Raw genomic sequence first — 14,003 nt, forward strand, 5'->3', positions numbered from 1 at the left:
TTCGTCGAGCGAACGGTTGTATATGATTGATAAGTATGAAGATATTGCATCAGCATACTCTGAAAGGAACCTAATTGGTATACAGTCTGGATCAGAAGACCGACAGACTTGGAAGGATTGAACAAAGGCGTTAAAACTTATTATCCATAACCAAACAGAACTTTCGATGATACAGATATTGGTGGAACTTGCGAACTCGATAGAAAATGGCGAGTGTCTCTTTTTCAAGTTGATGATAAGTGTACTGTGCTTTGTTGGGAGTTTTTGTGGCAAAAGCAATGAATGGGCTAATCAGACGAACCAGTTCTATGGGAGAGAACTGCTACAATCCCGTAAGAAGGTGCATCCACAACTAACACAACAGGCGTAACGGGATCAAAGTGAATTAAACAACGACGACCTAACAAAGCGTCCCTCAATTGCTGAAATGCTCCCTGGCAGTCTTGGGACCAAAATTTGAGGTGAGCTCCTATGGGACCAAAGTGCTGAGGTCATCAGTCGCCGGCCGCGGTGGCCGAGCGGTTCTAGGCGCTGCAGTCCGGAACCGCGGGACTGCTACGGTCGCAGGTTCGAATCCTGCCTCGGGCATGGATGTGTGTGAAGTCCTTAGGTTAGTTAGGTTTAAGTAGTTCAAAGTTCTAGGGGACTGATGACCTAACATGTTAGGTCCCATAGTGCTCAGAGCCATTTGTACCATTTTTGTCATCAGTCCCTAGGATAACACACTACTTAATATAACTTAAACTAACTTACGCTAAGGACAACACACATCCACCGACTCGAATCTCCGACGGGGGGAACCGTGCGAACCGTGGCAAGGCGCCCCAAACCGCGCGGCTACCGTGCGCTGCTGTCTTGGGACCAAAGGGAACGCAATTCCGGAGCAGCAATTTGTGCAGCGTTAGTAATAAACTTTATGTAATAGGTTAATTTTCCCATGACGAGCTGTAACTCCTTGATGTTATGGTGCGCCCACAAATATTTAGTCGAAGACAAATGGGAATGGGAAAGATGAATACCGAGTGCATTTGGGACATGTCCTAAATATTCAGGTTCTTTGTGAAAGAAGGAGCTCTTTTTCTTGTTGCACTTTAAGCCAGCCTCAGTGAGAACTTGAAATAAACACTCCAAATTTCGCAAATGTTCTTTAGGCGTACGATCCACGACAGCTATACCCTCCAGACAGTTCCTGCACAAAGGGAATTTAGATATTAATTGTACCAGAAAACGTTGACAAATAGCAGAAGCTGAATCACTTCTGAACGGTAGTCTTTGAAACTGGTTCAATCCCAGGTTATTATTATTGATCAGAAAATTATGCTTGGAATACTTGTCCAGTGGTAACTGCAAGTGTGCCTCATGTAAATCAATCTTTGAAAACAATCTGCCGTGCCCCTGTCTGTCCATTAAATCCTCCTGCCATGGGGGAGGAAAAGAATCCACAGCAGTTTATTGGTTTACCTTGGCTTTGAAATCAGCACACAAACGTAAACCTCGTGAGAGCTTTTTCAGTATTAGCAGGGGGGACGCTCACTGGCTTGCAGAAATATCATTGTCTTTCCATCGTTGCAGTTCCTTTGCAGTCTGCTAATGTATAGCTTGGGGGACACTCCTAGCACGATAAAATCATGGTTGTGTACTGTCCTTAACAGTAATTTGCGTCTCAAAGTCTTTTTTCTGTCAATACTCTTGGTTCAGGAAGTTCACTGTATTTATTGTACTACTCTGAAACACTTAACACTGATTTGTAACACGTTGTCTTGTATGCACAGGTTAAACAAATCAAACGATTCCAAGCCAAAAAATTCATACTGTTTGCAGAACATAGTACATGGAATGAAATACTCTTCATAACATCACGAAAAGTTCCTGGAAAACAGCACATGCCAGGTACTGCTATTTCCAATACGTTATAAGTAGACAAAATCGGAGTAGGCTTTTGTAGCCGGGGGCTACCGATCAGATCATAGGTGTCTGTAATGATTAGGGAAACAGACACACCTGTGTCTAATTGAAATTGGACTTTCATGTAAGCCACTCCTAATTGGACAAAAAGTATGTTCTTCTGTCTGTAGACTACAGCAGAAGGTTTCCACAGAAAAGCGGGACTTGTTTGTGCCGGCTGTACTGTCGCGGCCATAACAACATGCATTTGCAAATAGCTACTCTGTAGCGGTGCAGTAGACTGGCACCTGATGTGGCAACGTTGCAGACTAATGGTATGGATCCGGCCTTGCTCATTTGAAGCACTGTGCCTCTTGACAAGGACATGCTTTCCTATCGTCAGTGCAAAAAAATGAGGACAAGAATTCTGCGGGAAGGACTTCCCTCTGCAACGCAGTGTGCGCTGAAATGATACTTCCTGGCAGGTTAAAAGTTTGTGGTGGACCGAGACTCGAACTCGGAACCTTTGCCTTCCGCGGACAAGTGGTAGAGCACTTGCCCGCGAAAGCCAAGATCCCGAGTTCGAGTCTCGGTCCGGCACACAGTTTTAATCTGCCAGGAAGTTTCAAGAACTCTGCGCATTATTCTGAAGTACACCTCGTGTACCATGTGACCGAAAGGTTTTTACCTTTACTTTAATCTGAGCCCCGTTTTTATTCACTTCAACATTAACTGTAGACTGAATGCCTTGTGCACTACAAACAAGAGAAACAGAGCCCCAAAATCAACTTCAGTGTGTCCACTATACTTTGAGACTCTACAGTTGACAGAACTATTTTCAAGGCCAGGTCCGGAAATGATAGAACAGCAGCGCGTATGCGTGCATCTGACATCAATGTAATTTTGTCTGCAAGGCAACTTGAATCTGCAATGTCCGGTTAGCACTTTCAGTTCAGCAATCCACTGTTTTAATGACTGTTCAGGGTGCTTCTTAAGACGAAAAAATTTAAATCTCACCACAGTAACATGAATCTGTGATTCTTTATAACAGTCATGGACTGTGCGGCTGGTCCCGGCGGAGGTTCGAGTCCTTCCTGGGGCATGGGTGTATGTGTGGTGTATGTGTTTGTTCTTAGAATAATTTAGGTTAAGTAGTGTGTAAGCTTAGGGACTGATGACCTTAGCAGTTAAGTCCCATAAGATTTCACACACATTTTGAACCTCTTTATAACAAGTTCCTCATAATGGACGTATTCTGGACGATAGTCGGGGAACAATTTGAGACGCAGACCATAGACATTGGATGGAAAGACTGCAGTGCGTAAAATACCTTTAATATTGTAGGCGGCGATGTTTGCTTCCAGTTGACCGCAATATTCCGCCGAGACCTCTGTCTTGTAGTTAAACTGGCTATTCTCTGGTGCTGCAACCGGCCGTGACGTTGCTTGTTGTTTTTAATCTGTTGAACACGGGGCAGCAGCCGTTCAGTCTGTTGCTCCTGAAACTTAACAACTTCGCTTAATGACAGATCACGAGGGAGCTCAGACACGGTTAAACACTATAGAATAGACACAAAAATACATAAGGTTGTTGCCAATGTGAATAGCGGTACACCGAGCACGTTCACACAGGTAAGAGGGCCGGAAGTCTAATCAGAATTGTTCGTCACCATTGTTATATATGGCAGACGAGAAAATGAACTTGAACACAGGTGAAAACATATTCGTCGCCATATACATATGTCGTGGCAAGCATAGATAACAATTCAGTGGGTCTGACTTCTGGAGGAGGTCGGACTTGATGCAACAACGTATAATGAGCATTAGATCTGGTCCAGTAAAACTAAATACTTAGAGACATCTATGTCCATAGGAGGGATGATATAAATTTGATGTAATCTCAGAACATAATAATGAACTGTTCTTTACTTCAATAATACTGCTGCACTGTCGTAACTGCTTATTGTCATGGGCCGGCCGCTGTGGCCGAGCGGTTCTAGGCGCTTCAGTCCGGAACCGCGCTGCTGCTACAGTCGCAGGTTCGAATCGTGCCCCGAGAATGGATGTGTATGACGTCCTTAGGTTAGTTAGGTTTAAGTAGTTCTAAGTCTAGGGGACTGATGACCTCAGACGTTAAGTCCCATCGTGCTTAGAGCCATTTGAACCATTTTTTTTTTTTGTCCTGTACGGAATGGCAGTCAAATGTCGCTTTACATTTATCTATGAATTCTGGTACATTTTTCTAACTAAAGACACAAGTTCACTCCTTGTTCTGAACTACGATGAAGCTGCTATCAAAGTCGGTTGTCAGAGAGGGCTTCAGAATGGGGTGAGTAGCGCTGCACTCTGACGTCATTAGAGTTCCAGCAGCGGCGGCGTACGGAACGTCTTGAGGGAGTGTCTTTGTCGACGTCTGTCATTCGTGGCTGTGTCTGACAGCGACTCTCTTTAGCTTGTGGTTCCGTCGTGAGGTGCCAACTTTAACACGGGACCTCACTCTTCGGACGACACCACAAAGAAGATCCTTATATTTATGGCCACAGCAATAAACATAAGTTGGAAGTGATGTAGAAATTAAAATGTTACTCAATTAATTTGTTTTCTCTCAAGTCACTATTATTATTGTTATAATTATAATCATAATAGTTATTATTATTAAGTTACTCATATAAATTAACTGTCATGCGTAATTTTTTTAAAAATATTTTTGTCCAAGTTGGAATGGTTTTCGAGTCTGTTACTGTACGCTTTAAATACCAATAAAAAAGAAAGAGTCAGTCACTTGTTTTATTTCATAGCTACAATGCATTTCGATGGTTACACCATAATCTTCAGGTGATATATGCTCAAGTTACATTGATTTTCATTCCGTTTGCCAGAAACAAGTTCGAATCCTGCCTCGGGCATGGATGTGTGTGATGTCCTTATGTTAGTTAGGTTTAAGTAGTTCTAAGTTCTAGGGGACTGATGACCTCAGAAGCTAAGTCCCATAGTGCTCAGAGCCATTTGAACCATTTGAACCAGAAACAAGTGAAGTCATTGCGGACGTATAGCCACTATTTGAAATGTTATCTCGTTGATGCAATACATAAATACACACTGTAACAATAAGTATACAGTGGCTATAAATACACGGTATGCAGACATAAATTTAATTTGCATTACAAACCAAATTTGGAACTTTTGATGTCTCTTACGACGAATTTCTTGTCGAAACTGTGTAAGGTCACTTAATATTTTGAATTATATTTTGTCCTTCATATTTATCCACGTGAATTCGAGGTTAGGTCCACCCATTCTACAATCTGGCCCACCTTTAGCCCACCCACGTGACACAGGCTAGAACCGCCACAACGTATTCCAGCAGACTTTATGTGTAAGTACAAAACCTCTACGTCATTATTATTATTGTTATAGTTTCTATTGTTGTTGTTTTGGTTTCCACCGTCTATGTATCACAATATTTCCTTGAGGTTGTCTTGAACTGTAGTCCTGTATTCCCGCATTCGTTTCCTATGCTTTCCTTCCTCGCTTCAATCCACGTTTTGCCAGTTTTTAGGTTTGGATTTCCTTGGAAACTAAAATACTCTTGCAGTTTCTGCTTGAGAGGAATGCGTTTCTGGATGCACGTATTTCAAATCCGCACTTTTTGTAGCTCTTTTTCTGTCTCCCTGTATTACGTCTCCTCAGTTTTCCTGTTGAAAAAGTAGCGGAATACGCGACCGTTCAAACCCTTTTCTTGGAAACTAAAATTTCTTGCAGATTCTTCTTAAGAGGAATGCGTTTCTGGATGCATGTATTTCAAGTCCGCACTTTTTGTAGGTCTTTTTTTGTCTCCCTGTATTACGGTTCCTTGGTTTTCCTGTTGAGAAAGTAGCGAAATATCCGACTGCTCAAACCCTTGTACGGCTCGTACAAACACTGTTTCAATGCAAAACAATCTTCCTCCAACGAACCGTGTCTGAGATCTTTTCTACATGTGTATACAGTTCGCGGTTATGTCGTCTTTTAGATGGACGATGTTTTTTGACTACCTGTCTTTCTCTTACTTCTAATTTCTCTATCAGACCTGTCCTTTCATAGCAAGGCATTCTGCGGCATATAGGGCTTTTGATCATAATACTATGTACTAATGTTGTACCTTGGCGTTCATGGCTACTGATTTCTTCTTGTAGACATTGTAGGTTAGTCGATACACCGTTTCCATTTCCCCGAGGAGTTAGACACTAGCCACTCTCCTAAGTTTTTAAGTTTCTACGTCAGGCCGACGTTCCATTCTTCTACCTTTAGGACACTGGATACTGGCTTGACGTATGTTATAAATTGAGTATTCTTGGAGGTCAACCTTTGTTGCTTGTGCCTTCAGTTCATTGCTTTGTCCTGCACTTATGTTTAGCTAATCAGAAAAAATTTCGACGTCTTCCGCGAAATGTCAAATTAATGTTTCTATAGGCAAGCATGGCCCATTTACTACACCTTTATTACTCATTTCTTACGTTGTTCTTCTTCCTATTAACATAATTATATGAATTATTACATTAATGAGAAAAATTCACAGCAGCTGTCATGCTAAAGGAAAAGAGAGGCCCGTCATAAGCAAGAAAGGAACAGAACTTGGAGTCTGAGACTTCAATGAATGTTTTGAAAATAGTCAGCGAAAATATATTATTACGAAAACACATTTCTTGTTTTTTTCCTCTGTCTCACATTCTGGCGCCTCCTTAACGGTGTTGCAATTTATTTGGCCAGCTGTACAGCAGCAAGTAAGAGTGACGGGCAGTGACTCAGCGAGCTAAATATCGAGCAGAGCAATTGAGAGGAATCGCTTCACGTGGCGCCCCGTGCGACCAGCGCAGCATGATTACGCGCCTAACCGGCCACGTCCGCCGAGCTCCAATGTGGGAGCCGCGGCATAATGATGCTCACATTATTGCACATTCCTTCCACGACTATATTTAGTGAATCACTCTAAAGGCACGTTAGATGGTTCTTTTCACTGTACCACGTGGCAGTTTCCTCCCTTATCACTGACAGATGGAGTGTGTGAATAGAGAAAGAAGGTTGTATGCCTTTGTCTCTACAGGAGCGATTTCTCATCATTTCCGTTACAGCCTCCACCACACAAGACGTGTGTTACCATTCCTGGGATCCTGATTCGTATACGCTCAAAATTATCTATCAGATATTAGTTATAAGAAAAGAAGATGCCAGAGCCACGAAAGACGCAGCTTCATAACATGCATAAGACCAATTTTAGTGTATTGTTCCTCAGTTCTGAACTCTTACCAGATACACTCAATAGAAGAGAAGCTAAAATAGAAAGAAGAATGGCACGTTTCGTCACGCGTCGGTTTAGTAAGGAGATGTTCATGAAACTCCATTGTCAGATGCTACAGAAGAAAGAGGGGAGGAGTACTGTTAAAATTCAAGGAGTGTTCGTTAAAGTAAGAATCAGGAATCGTATTACTTCCGCCCAAATAAATCTCACAATGTGAAGACGGTGGCAAAACCAAAGGAGTTCAAGTTCATTCAGAGTCTTCATATCGCGCACCATTTGCGACTGGAACAGGAAAGACATCGGGGGTGAGAGCTTGTGAAATATACACTGACGGAAAAAATAACATCAAAAAATTGTTAATGTAGAGTAAGAACTCCTTGAAAAACAGCCAGCTAATCTGTATCCTGGTAAAGGAAGCCTCTGAATTGTCAAATTATTTAAAAGGTGCTGTGCCAAAAATTTCAAAGTCAACGTCTACAGGGTGTTACAAAAAGGTACGGCCAAACTTTCAGGAAACATTCCTCACACACAAAGAAAGAAAATATGTTATGTGGACATGTGTCCGGAAACGCTTACTTTCCATATTAGAGCTCATTTTATTACTTCTCTTCAAATCACATTAATCATGGAATGGAAACACACAGCAACAGAACGTACCAGCGTGACTTCAAACACTTTGTTACAGGAAATGTTCAAAATGTCCTCCGTTAACGAGGATACATGCATCCACCCTCCGTCGAATGGAATCCCTGATGCGCTGATGCAGCCCTGGAGAATGGCGTGTTGTATCACAGCCGTTCACAATACGAGCACGAAGAGTCTCTACATTTGGTACCGGGGTTGCGTAGACAAGAGCTTTCAAATGCCCCCATAAATGAAAGTCAAGAGGGTTGAGGTCAGGAGAGCGTCGAGGCCATGGAATTGGTCCGCCTCTACCAATCCATCGGTCACCGACTCTGTTGTTGAGAAGCGTACGAACACTTCGACTGAAATGTGCAGGAGCTCCATCGTGCATGAACCACATGTTGTGTCGTACTTGTAAAGGCACATGTTCTAGCAGCACAGGTAGAGTATCCCGTATGAAATCATGGCGGTGAATCGAGGAAGTACAGTACATGCTGGCGAAACTAAAATGAGCTCTAACATGGAAATTAAGCGTTTTCGGACACATGTCCACATAACACCTTTTCTTTATTTGTGTGTGAGGTATGTTTCCTGGAAGTTTGGCCGTACCTTTTTGTAACAACCTGTATATAAGTGATTAACATTGCAAGATCACAGGTTAATGTAAGCGTGGGATATGCCACTGCAAATGTGAAATGCTGGTACTTTAATAACCGGTGTAACCGCTAGAATCTTGAATGCAATTATGCAGACGTGCATGCATTGCGTTGCACAGGTGCCCAATGTCAGTTCGTGGGATGGAGTTCCAAGCCTATTGCACTTGGTCGGTCGGTACAGGGACGGTTAACGCTGGTTGTGGATGACACCGGAGGCGTCGCCCGATGATTTCCCATATGTGCTCGACTGAAGACAGAGCTGGTGATCGAGCAGGCCAGGGCAACATGTCGACACTCTGTAGAGCATGTCGGGTTACAACAGAGCTATGCGGGCGAGCGCTGCCGTGTTGGAAGACACGCTCTGGAATGCTGTTCACGAACGGCAGCTCAACACGCCGAATCACCAGACTGATGTACAAATTTGTAGTCACGGTGAGCGGGACAACCACGAGAATGCTTCTACTATCATACGAAATGTACCCCAGACTATAACTCCAGGTGCAGGTCCAGTGTACCCGGCATGCAGATAGGTTGGTTGCAGTCCCTGAACTGGCATCCATCTAACCAACACGCGGCCATCGCTGGCACCGAGGCAGAACCAGCTTCCATCACAAAACACAACAAACCTCCACCCTGCCCTCCAATGAGCTCTCCCTTGACACCACTGAAGTTGCAATTGTTGGTGGTTTGCGGTCAGTGAAATGCACGCTGCAGGGGGTCTGGCTCGGAGCTGCCCTTGAAGTAACCGATTTGTAACAGCTCGTTGTGTCATTGTGGTGCCATCTGCTCCTCAGATCGCTGCTGCAGATGCAATACGATGCGCCGGAGCCGTATGCCGGACACACATTCCTGAATTTTTGCAATATCAAGGAAGGAACATCCATCTTTTCAGTGGATTGTTAACAGAGTCGTCTTTGTCACCTTAAAGACATTCGTGACTGACAACAACTAACTATATCCAGTCGCAAAGGTAACTAGCGCTCAGGACCCTTCAGCGTGTATTTAAAGCAAATCTGAGTATGCGAATGACGCGAAATTTTAATAGACATCATCTTTCAGACATAGAAACACGCCTACCAGCTGTCGTTTATGTTGCACAACTACTTCTTGGTGTTGAGGGTCGTCCTCGATGGCTGCGGCATCGGCGTGGAAAATTGTTAACGGAAGTGGCCAGGATCGATTCCCGGCGGCTTGGAAATTTTCTCCTCTCGGGGGCTGAATGTCGCGTTGTCTTCATCTTCGTAACGTCATAAGTGACACGAAAATCGCCTGCATGGCTTCACATAACAAGCCTATGCCTGTGTAACTTCGTTCCAGGGTAAGGCTTTACGCTAATGAATGTTCCGAATTGTCGAAGCTCGCTGTCATATCGTCTTTCCACAGTTGAGATGGCTTTATGGCACCTAGCGAAAGCCAATAAAAAAAAAAAAGCTATAGACGAAGATGTAGTGCGTGTGACCCGACATAGCTTCCAGTTAATGTAACAGCATTTCACTATAGGCTGTAAAAGTGATTTGTAAACAACTTCTGTAGAAGACATGCTGTAGTCTCCCAGCATCGCATCTTTGAATCGAAATCAGCCTTACTTTATCTGCAACTGAATCTGTGCCGTTATTCCAGTTCACATCCCCCTTCTCAGACATTATTACTCTCAGCTATGGTATAGAAATATCATTAAAAATAGTTCCGTGGCCACTTTCAACCACATGAACGATTTCTCTATATTAACGCCCCACTTTCGAATGTAACATGAATCACTTGTATTGTAACTCATATTAACATTGTGCATTAGTCATAAACGCATTGAGACATTTATATACATGTTTTCCATAATTAATCGTACGTATGCCAGCATTGTACAAATATTCATGTCAGAAAATTTTCGCTAACCAGTAGCCCCGTACTATATGCATACAGCACTACACAAAGAACACAAGACGCTTGACACACACACACACACACACACACACACACACACATATATATATATATATATATATATATATATATATATATATATATAGTGTCCCACATAAAAATAAAATAAAAAACGTCGATAAGCTTTAGGGACAGGTTCCTTAGACAGAAACAAGAAAAATGCCTAGTAAACAAGGGATCTAAAACGCATACCTTGAGCTATGAATACATGTTAAATACTATGAAATACATCTTTTCTAATTCAAGCTCTTTGCTTCCCATATTTTGGGGAATAGGTAGTATGTACCAAAACAAGAAAAAAAAGTCTGATAAACATGGGTTCTAAAATACATATCTTAAGAGCTATGAGTACTTGTTCAATGGAAGAGATATTTTTCACACTAGCGAAGATGAACAAGTGTTCATAGCTCTTAAAGTATGTATTTTAGACCATGTTTCCGCGCATTTTTTCTTTGTTTGGTCCAACTACCTACTCCCAAAATTTGGAAAGTAAAATCCTTGCACTAGAAGAGATCTGTTTCATAATTTCGTAGATGAACAAGTGCTCATATCTCTTAACCTATGCATTTGAGAGCCCATGTTTACTCATATTTTCTTTCTTGTTTTGATATAAGGAACCTGTCCCTAAAGCGTGTCGGTGTTTCTGTGGCCACCCCGTATATATATAACATCGGATTAAAAGTATCTGGACGCCTCTCTGCAACGTGGAATTGACCGTTAGACTTCTCGAGAGGCAGACCCGCCAGTATAAAAGAGGGCGAGGTGTATTGTGGATCTGTCAGGAGAGCTCAGTGATTTCGATCGTGGACTAGCCATTGGATGTCACCCGAGTAATAAATTCATCACGGATATTTCAACCCTTCTAAATCTGCCCAAGTCGACTGTTGATGATGTTACTGTGAAGACGAAATGCGAAAGAATAACAGCAGCTAAACCAAGACCAAACAGACTCCATGCACTCACCAACGACGACTGTCGAGCATTGCGGAGGGCGGTTGTAAAAAATCGCGTGAAATCTGCAGAAGGAATCATTCGTGAGTCCCACCGGTCCAGCTAGCAGAGTGGCTATGCGTGAGGAGTTACAAAGAATGGCGTACAACGGGTTGAGTAGTTCCCCATATGCCATACATTTCTCTAGCCTATCCTAAACGACGCTTGAGGTGGTCTAGAGACTGAGGCCACCGTCCAGTGGATGAGTGGAAAGAGTGATTTTGATTTATGAATCACGCTCTATGCTGTGAAAATCAGATAGAAGGTCTTTGGATTTGCCCGAATGCCTGGAGAATGTAATGTGTAGTGCCTACAGTGGTGTACAGAGGAAGTGGTGTTACGGTAGGGGGGTGTTTTTCGTGTTTATGTTGTGCTCACCTTAGTGCGTTCAAGAAACCGCTAAATAGGGAAGGATATGAACACATATACAGTACTGTGTGCTGCGTACAGTGGATGAAAAGTTCGGAGAAGACGACTGTATCAGCATGACAGTGCGCCCTGTCACAAACCAGCATCAGTAGGACAATGGTTTGTGGACATTAACGTTCCTGGAATGGACTGGACTGCCCAGAGCCCCGAACTGCAACCAATGGAACACTTTTGAATGAGTTGTAACGTCAGCTTCGCTCCAGGCCCCAGTGCTCAACATCATAGCTATCTCTGGTTTCGGCTCTTGAGGGAGAATGACTTCCATCCCTTAGTAGGCATTCACACACCTCACTGGAAGTGCCCCAGCAGAATTCAAGCCATCATAATGGCGAAGAGTGGACACACCCCATATTAAGGTCAACTAATAGTTGTCTGGATACTTTTGATCATGTATTGTATGCCTTACTGACGTTAAGTCAAAACTGGTAATACACATTGGCTGTAAGCTTTCCTTTTCAGGCACATAAGAAGCTTTGTTTTGCAAGCCGTATATAGTTTACAAAACGCACTCATTGTAAACCGTATTTAGTTTACAAAAAAGAAAAACACTCGACGCCATTTTTCCTCTCCTGTTTATTTCGTTTGCAGTCCACCCAGTTCTGCCCTCAATACAAAAACTCATCAACCGATTCTTATGACGTCATTGTTATTTTTTTCTTATTGCGGCTGATTTCAGGAATTACTTTCATACTTGCTCCGTTACGTTCAAATGCGTTTGTGAGCGTCAGTGGCTGCGCATTTACACAGGCATTGACAGGAGACTGATGAAGAATCCACTTTTCCATTACATCAAAGTTTTTGGTCATATTAGCGTTGTCCCTGAAGTATTTAGGTATTCTTTGCTGGAAGGAGGTACTCATTTAACCACTAGTCTTATGAATTCTGCGTGCCAGGTTACCTCTGGCACTGTGACCAGGATGCTGCTTACTACATACTGCATACTAAACTTATTCTGACCGCGAATGACAGCCCGCTAGAGTAGTTTCTGTTTTGTTGTCGCTGTACGTCACCCAACTGGTCTTTAAGCAGGGAATGTGATAGCTTGTCAAAATAAATCCGAAGAGATCTCATTAACAAAGTCAAGCAGCGCGTGCAACGGCTTGTGGAGAGATTGTTATCTATTGCACAAAGTACGAAACATCTCATACAGTGGCTTTTACTGGTGACACTTCAGTTGCTCTCTCGAGAATAGTGGAAGATACGCCGCTGACGACATTACAGTGCTCGTGTTCAATTACACAGTGTGTCATGGAGCATTATCTCCGACAGCCAAATGGCTGATTTAACTACAGCTCGAATTCTGTTCTTCATAAGCCCATGTGCGCATTTCATTACTCCCTGCATCCATTGCCTTCTGAGAGAATTTTCCAACACGTATAGCGTCCACCGAAAAAAAAAAAGATGACAAGTTTAAGGCACCACCGGGGAGCGTTTCACATGCCTTACTTTTTGTAGCACATTTTTCCGATCTAGTACACCTCCATCTAATAGAAGACTAGATGTGTTTATTTGGACGGAAAAAATTATCTTCAAAAATGATTTCAAATAATGTAGCATTACATTCGAAAAGCAAAAATCGGGTAACAGTTGCATTTATAATATGTCAAGCTGCTTCATTTGCACGCAGAGTCGAAGTTTCTTTTGGTAATGGCTGTTAACCGTCGTTACTGTGCAAATTCTGTATCTCTGAAAAGACACACTGCTGGCTGGGAACGTCTAAATCTTTATTTGCCCAGTGATACAGATGCGGCCCAAAGGAATCGCATATGAACTTTCGATCGGTTCTTTTTATGACTGTCAGATCAGTAATAACATACCTTTAGTTCTCCCCTGGGAAATGCGCCTAGAGAATTTCAGTGCAGAGAAAACTATAAGGCGTCACTGAAGGGCACAATGCCCGCCGTGCCCGCTAACGCACGCAGGTGGGGTGGCGCTCGTGTCGGAGGTAGCTAGTTCCAAAGCTGCTGGTGGAAGAAATATTAGTCAACAGTAACTGGTCGCAAAAGACACCCCCTCCCCCCCCCCCCCCCTCCCCCGCCAAGCTTTCCAACCGGATTGTCGAGTACGTCAGCATGCCACTTTTGTAATACGGAATTCGGCGAGACGCGGTGGCCCCGGATGAAATTCGCTCTGCAGATAAACGACGAGAGCCGGTCAGCCTGGATGTGATTTTTAGGCCATTTCCCACATCCGACAAGGTGAATA

The 14,003-nt window shown here is 43.1% G+C and overlaps 1 protein-coding gene across 1 annotated transcript in view; it reads right to left on the reverse strand.

Moving 5' to 3' along the window:
- LOC126470508 (uncharacterized) overlaps positions 1–14,003 on the reverse strand; it is a 282,251-nt gene that overhangs the window by 99,183 nt on the left and 169,065 nt on the right. Inside the window, exon 2 of the mRNA XM_050098402.1 lies at positions 3,215–3,382. Within this exon, the coding sequence (XP_049954359.1) occupies positions 3,215–3,382 (168 nt within the window). The remainder of the gene's footprint in view (positions 1–3,214; positions 3,383–14,003) is intronic.

The sequence above is a fragment of the Schistocerca serialis genome, chromosome 3 (genome assembly GCF_023864345.2).
Source record: "Schistocerca serialis cubense isolate TAMUIC-IGC-003099 chromosome 3, iqSchSeri2.2, whole genome shotgun sequence".
NCBI lineage: Eukaryota > Metazoa > Arthropoda > Insecta > Orthoptera > Acrididae > Schistocerca > Schistocerca serialis.